A 14,481-nucleotide genomic window follows, 5' to 3' on the forward strand; every position below is an offset into this window, starting at 1 on the left:
GAGAAGGGCCAGCTGGGCCCATCCAACAGGCCTGGAGGGGCTTCCCTGTTCCCTGGGCACATGGAGGGCCAGGCTAACCCACCTTCCAACAAATACAGTCACACACGGACCTCACCCCTTCCTCTCCAAGAGCTAGTGGGCTACCTCTTCCACTGTGGCTCCGCAGGAAGCTTTTCTGTTCTTTCGAACCTCAGGCTCAGAGGGTTGAGAAAATCATTTGCCTCCGTTCATGGCACGTTGTCTCATTGGTCCCTACAAGGTCCCCTCTCGTTTTTCAGTGTGTAGGTAGGGATGGACGGATGCACGCATTCTCTTTTATCTCCATATTCTTTCCCTCCATATACAACCATTCTAATGTGTTTAACGTGTGTATCTTTTGATTTCCCGTGTGTTCTTACAAAATTGGTATTGTTATCTCATAAGCGTATAATTTATGTTTACCTGCATGGTGTCATGTGAAATATTTCCTTTTGTTTCAGTGAGCCCATTTTTAAATTCCGTCCATTGCTATGCTAATCTGCTGTTTCTACAGTACTCCATGGGACACATCCAACACACATTAGGTTGACCAGCCATCCTGGGACTTGCCTGAGATTTAGGGGGTTCCTGGGACACAGATTTTCAGGGCTAAAAGCAGAAAAGTCATGGTCAACCCAGGGTGAGTTAATCACCCTACTCATCTCGCCTGTGCATCCACCCCCCATGAGGAACTCCTAGCTTGCCTCCAACTCCCCACCCCCAGAGATGCTATGGATATTCTTATGCATATGCCCCTTGGGCTTGTGTAAGTATTTCTCTGGGATATACGCCAGGGCCAGGAATTGCTAGCTCATAGGCTATGCATACACTTAATTTGACCCAGGACTGTCATGGTTGACACTAGCAGTGCCTGTTTTCCACATCCTCATGTACACCTGGTGTTATACAGCTCTCTGATTCTCATCAGGCTAACAATGATACCTCATTGTTGTTTTAAAGATACATTTAAAGGTTCCTCTTCTTTAAATTGCCTGTCCATATTCTTGGCCCTTTTTTCCTATTGTTATAGCTGTCTTTTCTTATTGATTTGCAAGAGCTCTTTGTATGTTCTAGATACCCACTCCTTGTTGGTTTAAGATATTGAAATATCCTCTCCCAGTCTACCATCTATCTATTAACTTTGTCCCTGGTGCCCCTCATTGACTAGAAATTCTTAATCCTGGCGTGTTTCCAAGTTTTGTTGAAGAAGTCTATATACTCTTCTTGGTTACAAATATATTTTCCTACATTTTCTGATTTTATAGTTGTATCTTTTATCTTGTATGTGCTTTTTGATAGGGGTCCAGTTTTATTTTTCTCTATAAAGGGAACCATTTTTCCTAACATCAGCTTGCAAAGCAAGCAATCATCTCTTCCATTTATTGTATGTTAAAGTCTATGTGAGTCTTCTATTCTATTCCTTTAGTCTATCTGTCTGTTCTTGAACTTTACCACACTGTGTTAATTAATATGGCTTTTTAAAAATGTCTTAATATCTGATGAGGCAAGTTCTTTACTCTTTTTTTTTTGAAGTTGGCCTATTTGTGGATCTTTCTTCTCCCAGATAAATTTTAAAGTAAGTTTATTAAGTCCTTCCAAAAACCAAATAAATTTTGATTGAATTTAAAAATTAACTTAGGGGCTTCCCTGGTGGCGCAGTGGTTGAGCGTCCGCCTGCCGTTGCAGCGGACACGGGTTTGTGCCCCGGTCCAGGAAGATCCCACATGCCGCGGAGTGGCTGGGCCCATGAGCCATGGCCACTGAGCCTGTGCTTCCGGAGCCTGTGCTCCACAATGGGAGAGGCCACAACAGTGAGAGGCCCGCGTACTGCAAAAAAAAAAAAAAAAAAAATTAACTTAGGAAGATATCATTTTCTTCATAATATGAAATCATCTATTCCATCCTTTACTAGGATTTTAAAGTTTTCTACATAGAAGTCTTATGTATTCTTGATATTTCCTAGATGCTTTATGGTTTTGTTACTATCATGAATGGTATCTTATTACATTTTTTAGTTGATTATTGCTGGCATAGAGAAATGCTTTCCTTTCCTTTTTAAGTCCCTCTTTTATCTGGCAAACTTGCTGAACTTGATATTGATCCTCTTATTCATTTTAATAGTTTATCTATTGATTCTATGTTTTTATGTATGTGATAATATTATCTACAAAAAGAAATGTTTTATCTCTTCCTTTCCAATCCTATTTCCTTACTTCATTATCTTTCCATAGGGTATTGGCTGTGATCTCTAGTTCTATGTTAAACAGCAATGGTTTTGGTGGGTGTCCTTTCTGCCTTCTCCATATTAAAGAGAATAAATGCATCTAAAGTTTTGTCATCAAAAATAATTGCTGGAATAGGATTTTACTATGTAACTTTGTTTACTAGTTTACTAAGTGTTTTTATTATAAAAGGTTGTTGAACTTTATCAAAAACTTTTTCTGCACCAATTGAGACAACTATAACATATTCCTTTAGTATATTTCATAGCGTATTATTTTTAATACACAGATTCAATTGGCAAATAATTTTATTTAAGATTTTTGCCGCTATGTTCATAAAATTTTCATAATTCAATAATACATAAAATTTTCTGGAACTATACGCATAAGATAGAAATTTACCTTGACATTTTGGAAGAATCAAATGTAAAAACATGTAAGTCTGGACAGTTTGGGGAGGGGAGTTCTTTGACTTCCTTTTCACTTTCTGTTTGTCTTCTTGAACCAATTTTGGATTTTTACATTTTTCTAGCCATTTTTACATTTCATCTGGGTTTTCAAATTTATTAGTGCACATTTGATCATACTGTTTTAAGATTGTTTTGAAATCTTTTCTGTGCCTAAAGTTATTTCCCCCTTTTTATTCCATATTTCATTTATTTGTATCTTCTCTCTGTTTTTCTTGGTCAGTCTTGTTAAAGATTTGTTTATCTTATTAGTCTTTGTAAAGAACCAGCTTTTGGCTTCATTACTCTCCCCTGTTGTGGCTCTCCATTTCATTGATTTCTGCCCTTTTCTTAATTATTTCCATTCTGTCTGTTTATTTTATTCTACTCTATGGTTCTTTTCCTAACTTCTTGAGTGCTAAGCCTATTATTATTATTATTATTATTTTTGCTGTACACGGGCCTCTCACTGTTGTGGCCTCTCCCATTGCGGAGCACAGGCTCTGGACGCGCAGGCTCAGCGGCCATGGCTCACGGGCCCAGCCGCTCTGCGTAAGCCTATTATTTTTAACTTTTCTTGTTTCTTAATAAATGTATTTGAAGCTGTAAATTTTGCTCTATATGCAGTTTTAACTGTATCCTATAAATATTTATATATAATGTTTTCACTATTATTCAGGTTTAAACTTTTCTTACATTCCTTTATGATTTTCTTTTAAACCCAAGAGTTATACAATAACGTTATTTAGTTTCCAAATAAATACATGTATGAAATTATAGCTCCTTATTTTATTCACTTCTAGTTTTATTGCATTATGATCGAAGAACAGAGTCTGTATGGTATTGATCCTTTGGAATTTACTGAGACTTCTCTTATGACATAATTCATGGTCATAAATGCTCCCTCTGCTTAAAAGGAATTTGTTTAGTGTGGGGTTCTATCTGTAGCTCTATATAAGCTTGATATTATATAAGCTCAAGCTTATTATTTATATTATTTAATTCTTCAAATGTTCTGTTTATTTTTCTCTGCTTGATCTATCAGTTTCAATAATGACTGCAATAAAATCTACTGCTACAATTGTTGATCTATATATTTCTCCCTGCAGTTCTGTCAGTTGTTGCTTGATGTGTTTTGAAACTGTTACTAGTTGCCTTTATATTCATTATGGCTATATCATTTTGCTTATTTTCCCCTCAACCGGCACTTGATATCCTTCTTTGTCTCTTATGTTGTTTTTTGCATCAATTTCCATTTTGTCAGATATTAAGATTGCTATCTCAGCCAATTTTGGTTCGTTTGCCTGGTGTATCTGTTTCGATCTTTTTAATTTCTTGGTATATCTTTTTTCGTGTTCTTATCTTCAGTAATTCCGTTTTTAAAATCAAGTGTGTCTTCTTAGGGCATGGATTATTAGGTCTTGTTTTCTTACCCAATGTGAGAGTCTCTCTGTTTTCATTGATTAGTTTTACCCATTTACCTCTACTGTAATTGCTATTATTATAAGGCTTATTTCTACCACCATCTTATTTTATATTTTCCATTTACTGTACTTTCTGCTTCTTTTTTCTTTTTTTCCTATTTTCCAGCTTTCAGTTGGATAGATTGAGTTTCTTTTGTTAGTTGAAAAGCTATGTATTCTGTTTTTGTTTTCAAGGTAGGTAGTCAGCCTTCCATACTTATGTTTATGTTCTCCTGTTGAGAGCTCAAATAAATAATTATAATTTCTCCTAACGTGACAAGTACCTTAATACTCTCTTGTGCCTCTTTGATTTCCCCACCTCAGCCCACATCCTCATGCTGATATTAACTAGATTAGAATTTTAATTCTAGGTTCTTATGAAGGTGTGTTCCCTTTTTCCTTTATTTGTCCTAGCCTTCTTTGTTCTTTTTAAAGACAACAATAGTCTTTTCCAAGATACTTAATCACCTTTATTTCTCATATCTCTTCAAGCATCTCTTGGAATTGTTTTTCTTCTTATTTGAGTACCTCCTCCAAAAGTTTTTTTTTTTAATTCTTTTTTTTTTTTTAAACCCCACATTTGTTTATTTTATTTTATATTTTGGCTGTCTTGGGTCTTCGTTTCCGTGCAAGGGCTTTCTCTAGTTGTGGCAAGTGGGGGCCACTCTTCATCGCGGTGCACGGGCCTCTCACTATCGCGGCCTCTCTTGTTGCGGAGCACAGGTTCCAGACGCGCAGGCTCAGTAGTTGTGGCTCACGGGCCTAGTTGCTCCGCGGCATGTGGGATCTTCCCAGACCAGGACTCGAACCCGTGTCCCCTGCATTAGCAGGCAGATTCTCAACCACTGCGCCACTAGGGAAGCCCCAAAAGTATTTTTCATTTGGATTTTTATGTAGCAATCCTTCTAAAGCTTTGTAAATCTGAGAATGTGTTTCTTATTTCTTCAAATTTGAATGAGAGTTTCATCAGTTATAAAATTCTAAGCTCGAAGTTCTTGCCTTCACAACTTCAAATATAAGTCCTTTATCTTTGATATTCTTAAATTTTATTATAATGTGTCTAATTGTGGGTTTCCTGATCTTTCCTTTTTTGCACTATTTTGTGAGCTCTTTCAAATCTAAGGCCTTTCATCTTTCATTTATTATAGAAAATTCTATCTCCATTATTTTTTTCAGACATTCAGTTTTTATATTGTTCTTGCCTCTGCAACTCCTATGATCAGATGTCAGTACTACTTCTAGCTGCCATTTCTTACCTTTCTGGTTTTTGTTGATTAATCCTTTGCTGCTGTCTTCTGAGGGAGCTCTTCAAATTGATCTTCCAATTTACTAATTTGTTCTTTTTTCTTATGATTCCTTGAACTTGTTTTATATTTTGCTGACACATAGTTTTATGGTCCATTCGTTCTAATGATCCTGTTCCAGTTGGTGTATACAGTTCAGTCTGTTGTCTTTTTTTTTTTTTTTTAGGAGAGATACTCTCCCAGTCTCTTTACTTTGCCCTGTTTGAGCTCCCCTGGTATCAGCTACTCTGTCTGGTAATGAGTACTGAGCAACCATCAAAGGCTGCTATGTCAACCTCTAGGGGCTGAAGGGCACCAGGAGGGCCCAGTCACCACAGAAACAGAGTCAGGGTCTCATCTCTAAGCCTTAAAGGCGAGACATGGTTGACAGAAAGCAGTCGAGAATTTTAACAAACTAGCTCTGGGGGTTCAATGAGAGAAAGTATGAGGCAGTTGGTTTATCAGCATCTATTTTATTAAACCTCATCCCAGTAGGGTTTTTGTCACAGTTTTATCAGTAAAGGAGCAGGCAACCATTGCCCCAAGGTGGTGCCAGGGAGTGATGAGAGCAGAACTTCCTCCAACCTGTTCTCCCACTGCTGCTTCCATTCACCCCTCCCCCACAAGCTGAGCCGCCGCCACACTCCCCAGCTCACACAGCCTTTGGTCCCCCGGGTTTCTCATACCTGCTTGCATGTTTGTTTGTTACGTCCTAGAATCCATATTCCCCTCTTGCTTCTGTAGTTCCTACAGGGTTGACTTTGGGGTGAGAGGCAGCAGAGTCCTAAGTCACCATCTTGGCACAAAGCCACAGCTGACCCCAGAAGAGCTTACCCCAACTTTCCTGGGCCTTGCCCCTCATGTCTGGCTCTGTCTGGCTGGAAAGGGCCTCATGACAGCCTGTTCCCTCTGAGGCTACCATTTAGCTGACCAGCCTCCAGCGGCCACTGAGAACTGCTGTCTTCTCATTCTGGGCCCATCCCACACGGTACAGCTGTGTCCGTAGGACCAGAGCTGTAGGCACAGGGGAGCAAGGCCTCAACCTTCTCACCTGGGCTCAGGCCGCCACTGACCATCACAGCCCCCAAGCCGTACCCTCCCCGGCGAGAGTTCTGTTCTTGCCTCCTCCGCCTCCTGGCTGTATGACGTTCAGCCTCAGTTCCTAAGCCTCAGCTACCACACTTGTCAGATGGGGCAGGCGATGGGTATGAAGTCTCTTTGTAAAACCGTGAACAAAATGAGAGATTGTCGTGACGATGGAACCATTGCGGTACTAAGCCTGGCGTCTCAGCCTCAGATGAGCCCCACCGCACAACCTGCCTTTTCCTTCCCCTCCGCACCACCTCCTCAGTCAGGGCCCCGAGCTGGAGGGCCTGCCTGGGTGACGATGCAGGCCGCCTGGCTCAATCGCTCAGCCCTGCCTCCCTGGGCGGCTGCCCCCAGTCAGCCAGGTGCAGCATCGACTCCCTGCTTCTCACCAAGTATCCCAGGGCACATGTCCACCCAGACCTCCAGCCCGTGAGCAACCTGATGCCCCTTATAAGGGCACTGTCACTCTTTTCCATTAACTGCACCCTGGGACACCTGAGCCATGGGTATACATGACATTCCAAGTTAATCACCGTGTCCTTCCTCTTCCCAGGGCCGCCCAGCACGGGGCAGGGGGAGAGTCAGTCCTGCCGCCCCGAGCACGGGACCACGTTCTGAGGACCTGGTGTGTGCCAGGCCCAGGTAGAGATGCCCCAGAGGGAGAGGCAGGTGCAACAACACACAAGGATCCCTGCAGGAACTTGGGCACAGGGAGCCTCCGGGTCAGTGCAGAGAGACCAGGAAGGGGTGGAAGCCAGGGAGTTATGGGCAAAAGCACATGCCAGGATCGGAGAGCAGCCGTGAGGCGGGGAGAAGTAGCTCCCACCCGGGGAAATTTATACACACACAGGCACTTGGTGGAATGGGGCAAGGATGCTAAGTGACCTGCAGTGCTCAGGCCCTCCCACGGGACACGGACTTGCCTGTCACTTGCCCTCTGGGCAGCCCCGTGGGAAGATAATGGCAGCAGATTCCCACAGCAGCACCATGCTGCGTCCTGAGCAAGGCCTCCTCCATCCAGTCTCCACAGCAACTACAGCGATGAAACTCGGGCTCAGAGACTACGTATCCTTCCCAAGGTGACAGCTGTAACTGGCAAAGCCAGGGTTCTTAGATACTAAGGCCCCTCTGGATGCAGCAGTAGAGAGCTGCTTGGCCTGACCCCCGCCACTCCTGCAAGGCCTTGCCGGGGTCTCTCCACACCCCTGTCTCCATTTCTCCTTCTAAGAAGCAGCTAGCAACCTGGCTGCCACTGGTCAGCAGGGTACACCCCACAAAGCAGTGGAGGCAACCGTCCCACCTCCTGCTCAGGAAGGGCCCGGGGAACTCTCCAAAGACAGCCTGGAACTGCACCCGTACTTATACCTGTCTCCCCAGCCTCGGGTGGACAAGTCCTAAACTTTCCCGGTTGGCTCCTGAAAGAACCAGCCTGTCAGTGTTTCCAGAATAAGCTTGGAAAAGAAACCTTAGGTGCCCCTTACAAAACCTCCAGAGGTCTCCTAGCTTCCCAGCAAGTCTCTTTTCTCACCCTTACTGTGCCCGGGGCCTTTGGGAACCAGCTCAGTGAGGTACAAAGCACATTGGCCTGTGAGTCACGAGACCTGGGCTACAGTCCCCATTGAGCTGTTAATGAGCTCTGTGCCCTTGGGTTGGCCACTCAACCTCTCCAGGCCTCAGATTCCCCTTCTGAAAAATGGGGTCAGACTCCTTGCTCTGTCTGCCTCACAGAAATGTTGCATGGCTGAAAATGAAATAAAAGACATGAAAACAAACGTCTCTCCCTCCTCTACTCAGACAAGGATGGGAGGGGCCGCTGCAGGCACAGCGGAGGAACCTGAGGCGGTGGGGGGTGGACATGGCAGAAAGACAGCGCTCTGCATAACCATGGTGGAAACAGAGCCTGGACCTGGTATCTCCTTTCCCAGAGGCTGGAACCTGAGATCCTGCATTTAACCTACAACTATGGAGAAGCTAAAGAGAGAGAGAGACAGAGACGAGAGAGACAGCCTTCGTGCCAGGCCAGCAGCCAGCCGAGGCCCCTGGTGGTGGGGTGGGGGCATGGCCACACCCAGCCTACTCCAAGCCAGCTTGGTTTGGCCTTAACCAGGCTCTTGTGGACCAGACCTCCCAGCAGAGGCCGGAATAACAATAGTAATTGTAGGAATAAGGGCAGCTGTGAGGTACTGAGTGCTTGGTACACGGCAGGACGGGCTGAGAGCTTACGCAAGCCTCATAACTCACTGCAACGCACTGGGTGGGCAACACCCCAGGCAATGAGTAGCGCATCAGGGTTTGAACCCCAGTCTAATTCCAGAGCCTATGGCCACTTGCAAAGCGGACAGGGCTCAGTCCTGCCCTCAAGGGGCTCAGTCCAGTGGGGAGATGGACCCAGAACAGGAAAGATGGACTATGGGCCTTCGGAGCCCAGAGGAGGGAGAGGTCATCAGCCTGGGCGGTAGAGGGTCAGAGCTCATCTTCCCACTTCACTTGTACCTGGAAGACATGGGCTGTCAGGAACATACCTGTGTGGTTCATGAATGGCCTGGCACCCAGCACAGGGCTCAGGGAAATATTGTTGAGTGAAAGAACGAACAAAGGAAAAAACCCAGTTTGAGTCTTGGGTCTCTAACTTCCCAAGACAATCTCTTTCCATTGCACCCTAAAGCTTTGCAACACATCCTAAAATTTTCCCCCCCAAATTTAGAGGGCTGTCTCTTTAAGGACATGGCCTTGCTGATTTAGGATGGTTTCAAACCCAGCTGATGAAGCCCAGGATAACCCCGGTCATTCTCCAGCCTGCATCAGGGAAACCTTTCCGTGGAGTCCTAGATAGCTGGGGCTGATAGGATGCAGAACTCCGCCACCCCGGCCAGCACCTGCCAGGTCACGGCAAAGCTTAGAGCTGGTGAACTGGGTCACAGCTCCACACTCCCGGTGCTCCTGAGACCCACTTCGGACAGAGGTCCTCTTCCCTCCCTCTGCCCCTAATGCTTGCCACCTTACTCTGTCAATGTTCCTCTCCCAGCCTGCAATTTCAGGTCTGTGCCTGTCTTCAGTACTACCCAGAGAGTAGCTCCGGAGACACCCCCCTGCCTCCCCACGCAGAGCCCAACACACAGGAAGTGCCCAGCAAACACAGGAGGTGCTCAGCAAACGTGTGCTCCTGCGTGGGGCTTGCTGGCTCATGACAACTTGAGTAGCTATCTTTGGCTCGGCTACTACCTGAGTCCCCTGGCATGTTTGGAGGCCGACACGGGGTGGGATCCTAGATGATGTGCGGGCTCCCTTGGCCCGATTGCTAGGCCACTGATTTCAGGGCATCTCCAGAGGCAGAAGACACAACCCTCAGCTGCTGTGGCTGCAGGAGGAGAATCATGCTGGTGCTGCCTCAGGCTGGAGAGAGGCTCTCTGTCCCCAGCAGCCCCCTGCAATCCCGGCAGTGTCCATCCCCAAGGCTGCCAGACCTTGCCCCGGCTCCTGGAAATAACAGCAACGCAGTAGAATTCACTGCAATAAAGCGCCATGTTGATCGGGCTCTTCCTTGCGCCGGATTCTGTGCTAGTGCTTTACCAGCCTCGCGATAACCCCAAGAAGCGGTACTGTGACGTCACCCTCGCTTTGCGGAGGAGGAGGAGCTTGTGGAGAGGGCAGTTAGGTCGGCCTCGCCCTCAGGCCAGCAAGGAGCAGCACTGCAGGCGAGGCAACCACCTGAGGCTGATTTGCTGAGTGCCTACCATGTGGCAGGCCCTGTGCTGGGTGCAGGGTGACCCAAGTAAACGAGACAAGACTGGGCCTGTCGGCTCTGCTCAGGCTCCGAACTGCTGAGTGGGACAGGCAAGCTCTCCGAGGAGTTCGGGGGACAGCGGGAAGGGAGGCGGCTGGTATGTGGAGAGGCAAGGGCCGGGCAGGGAGCCAGCTCTGCCCCTGATGACGGGCCGCCCTGACATGCGGCTGACTCCTAGAGAGAGGCACAGCTAGCACGGGGGACTGTCACAGTCATCTAGGGCTGCGTAACAAACCACCCCGAAGCTCACTGACAAATTAGCAACAGTTTCGTGTTTATCACGCTTCTGTGGGTTGGCTGGGCTCCACCGAGGCTTCTTCCTGGAAATGCTAAATGTGCTCCCTCAGCTGAAAACTTTCTGAAAGGGCGCCCCCGGGGGACTTCCTCTGGAGTCACATCCCCAGTCAGGGCCCCCCCAGGTGCCCCTCCCAGCCCTTGCTGACTCCCCTCCTCTCTGCTCAACAAACTGGTCCACGACGGTGGCCTTCTTAGCCTGTCAGCCCTGGTGACCCAGTAAACTGCACCCCAACCACCGGGCAAGTCAGGGCCTGGCGATGGGCAAGAAGAGACCGCAAGCCGCTTCCCTCTCTGGGCCCCTTTTCCTCGAAAGGACTTAATGTTTCCCGGTTCCTTTGTGTTCACCTAATTGTGTCACTCTTCAACACCGCCCTCCTCTAACTGTGCCATTTCCACAGCTCCTTTTTCTCCTACTCCTTCCCTCCTTCAAGTGCCAAAATCCCATGCACAGACCCTCATGTGGCTCAAACACCCCCTTCCCCTTGGTTCTAAGAAAACCAAAATCTTGGTGCCCCCCCCAGACCCGCCTCCCTCTGCATGGTGGCTAATGAGTTCGCCCTTCGCATGCTAGTTTATTTCCCTTCAGCCCGATAATGGCAACTTCATTAAGAAAACCATACCCTTGCTGAGCTGGAGACCTCCAGATGGCAGGAACAGAGCAGCTTAATGGGGCCTGTGGGCGGCCAGGCTGCCTCCCAGCCTCCCCTCCCCACCTTCCTCCTTCTGTGTCCAAGGCCTCCAAAGTCCCCCCCCGCCACCATGCCCCTCTCAAAGCCCTCTCCCTCCCCACCCCAGGCCCCCCTCCCTCCTCTGCTTCTTCCTCCCTCACCTGCCCGCTCCAGCTGACCGTGGAGGTGTCAGGGTCCTCCCTGGGCCTTGGCCAGCCCCAGAGAGAGGGGACATGAAGGCCATGACAGGCCCTGCCCACACTCGGCCGTGATCTGCCAGGTTGGCTCGGTGCTCCCCCAGCCCCCAAGTCCTCCCTGGAGAATGAAGAATTGCTCTGAAGCAGCACGCTTGCCGGGTGGGCCGTCAGAAGCCCGCCCAGCACCTGCTGGGCCACTAAAAACAGCGTCCTGTTACTTCCCTGAACCCTAGTTCCTCTGTCTCTAGAACGGAGACCATGTCACCAGCCTCTTGGGTGGTTGTAAAGACTAAAGGAATTAACGCATCTAAAGCATTCAGACCCACGTAATGGAAAGTTCAGGCCCACGAATGGCAGCTGGCATTACTGTTACTGTTGTTATTATGTACGACCAGCCTCTTGTGCGTTCTGAATTTGGTGATAGAAATGAAACTTAAAAAGTCACTGCCTCCCTCCTGCTCTGTCAAATCCCCCTTGTTGAGCATCTCTCAGCGGCATCTTGAGCAGACCCCAGAGCTTTCTGGTTATTTTCAGTTATTCAAAGTCAGGTCCAGCAGGGTTTATTGCTCTACCCCGGCACCCAGTTTCCATCTGGTCTTCCAATTCCTGTGAAACATTGGGCTGATGTGAGGGGCTATCTTACCAGGGGTCTCCCTCCCACTCCCCACATCCCTCCCTGTCATTTCCACCCAAGGCCACAGCTGTTCCTCTCTCCCCAGACCTTCCGGTGGCAGGTGGCCAGCAGCATCGACAGCAACGAGATGCTCGAGATTCAGATCTTCAACTACAGCAAAGTCTTCAGCAACAAGTAAGTGAGGGGTGGGGCACGAGAGGCGGGGCCCCGAGGGGCGGGCTGCCCCCTCCTTTGAGTTTAAAAGGGGACCCGCACTGGGGCCTGGATTGACCTTCAAAGACCCGCCCCCACCCACCCCCCCCAAACCCCGGCTCCCTCATGTCCTCAGAGTCTCCCAGCCCTCCCAATCCTTGTTGGCCACGTTCACTCTCTCTGTCCCCAGTCCCGGCACAGCTTCCTGTCCCCTTCCTCAAGTTTTCCCCCTTACACAATGCTGGGCAACAGTTACCCATCAGAGAAAGTGATAATACCCTCCAACAGACCATCTATCTGTAGCCTTGAGAGTGAACTTGTCACACCTGTGGAGGACTGGAAGCTCCGAGGCAGTTTGGTTCAGTGGTTTAGGAGTCAGGAGAGCCTGCTCTCAGATCCCAGCTCAGTCATCTACTGTGTGACTCTGCCCAGGTTGCATGACCTCTCTGAGTTCAATGTTTGCATGTGTAAAGAGGATAAGTACTTACCTCAAAGGGAAGCTGTGAGAATTAAATGAGATAGATGTTCATTCATTCATTCAGTCCCCATGTTTACTAAGTGCCTACTGTGATGGCGAGGTACCCGCCTTCATGGAGCTTACAATCTGCAGTGGAGCCCATCTACCTCCTTTTGCTGAACCACTACCAGGGGTTCAGCAAAAGTAGTTCCCATCCTTCTCTCTGGGTGACAAGCAAAATTCAGAATCATTTGAACAGTCTGGAATGGTGGCTAAATATAGTACATGTAAGTTCCTGTCTTGGATTCGAAAGCCAATTTTCTTATACAAGCTAGAGGGGGTCATGGCTGAACCATGACACATCTGAAATGGTGCGGGGGTTTTATTCACTGAGAGCTCAGTATGACTCAACAGTGGGAGAAGACCTCAAATGAATGAAAAGCTGACCTAACCCTAGGTCATGTTAGTAGGAGAGCCAGCAGAGCAGGAGAGGTGAGGGGCAAGGGTTCCACTGTCCCCATGCTGCTTGGACAGAGCACGAGTAGGCACTGCCTTGTGGTTGCCAGGGGGAAGGGACTTTAAATCTTGCCTCATGACAAGGGGATGAGAGCCTAGAGGAGAAAATCACAGAAGACATGTTCATCCATCCATCCATCCTTGGTCCATCCTTTCAGTCGCTCATCAAACATTCACTGAGAAACACTCTATACCAGGCAGACACTGTGCTAGTCATTGGAGATACTAAGATGAGGGATTAGGGCACCATGTCTGTCCCCTAAGAAGGTTTTCTGCCATGTGAAAGAGGAAAGATGTGTGCCTAGAAGCAGGATCAGGGCAGGGCTGCATTGCTGGTAGACAGCAGACAGATGAAAGATGGCCAGAGCTCTCTAACCAATGAGCTGTCACGGGGAGAGGGTTAGCACAGAGTGGACCATGATGCCGTAGAGGGGATTTCGGAGTCAGGAAGGGCCAAACCACGTGACCTCCAAGGATTCTGTGGCTTTTATCGGGAGCCGGAGAGATCTCAGCTGGGTATGGGATGTGGGCATTCCAGGCCCACCAGCAGAGAGGCCTATCGGGGCATCCCATCATTCAGGCAGCTGCCTCTGGCACCCACAAGAAAGGTTGGTGAGACACCCCACCAGGGGCCCCCAAGATGAAACAGGACCTTCTTCCCTGGGATGAGAGACGGGGTAACCTGTGAGAACAGGAGAAACAGGCACATACACAGCAAGGTGGATGTGGAGGAAGAAGCAGAATCGGAAGCTGAGGGCTGGGAAGAGCTCCAGGCATCCCAACAGGACCCACAGTAGACAGCAGAGCACCGGGGAGCCTCGGAGCTCAGCCAGGGCAACCCTCGCTGTACAGATGGGGAAAGTGAGCCTCGCAGAGGTTGCTGAGGCCACAGGGGTAGACGGCAGTAGGGGGGTGGCTAGGATGCTGGTCTCCTTCCTCCCCTTCCTAAACCTCAAACTCCCAGAAACCAGGCTATGTGAACAGTGATGGTGGAAACCCAGGATGTGGAAGAGATTGCTGAACCATTTAAATGAAAGCTGCTGGACCAATCCCTAAAATGCTTGAAAACATCAAAACTCTTGCTATAAACAAATCAGAAGTATCTGGTAAATTGTTTAGGGAATCAACTACTGTAACAGTGAGTATGCTGGAATATAAGGCTTCGATGAGTCGTTCTAAAACACCAGCAAGAAGGAGACAGAAGTGGGATGTCCC

The 14,481-nt window shown here is 48.0% G+C and overlaps 1 protein-coding gene across 2 annotated transcripts in view; it reads left to right on the plus strand.

The window, feature by feature from the left end:
* OTOF (otoferlin) overlaps window positions 1-14,481 on the plus strand; it is a 91,797-nt gene that overhangs the window by 16,667 nt on the left and 60,649 nt on the right. For both annotated transcript variants that reach the window (XM_060309200.1, XM_030858191.2), the window contains exon 3: window positions 12,187-12,275. In XM_060309200.1, the coding sequence (XP_060165183.1) occupies window positions 12,187-12,275 (89 nt within the window). The remainder of the gene's footprint in view (window positions 1-12,186; window positions 12,276-14,481) is intronic.

Source organism: Globicephala melas, chromosome 12 (genome assembly GCF_963455315.2).
Source record: "Globicephala melas chromosome 12, mGloMel1.2, whole genome shotgun sequence".
Classification (NCBI taxonomy): Eukaryota; Metazoa; Chordata; class Mammalia; order Artiodactyla; family Delphinidae; genus Globicephala; species Globicephala melas.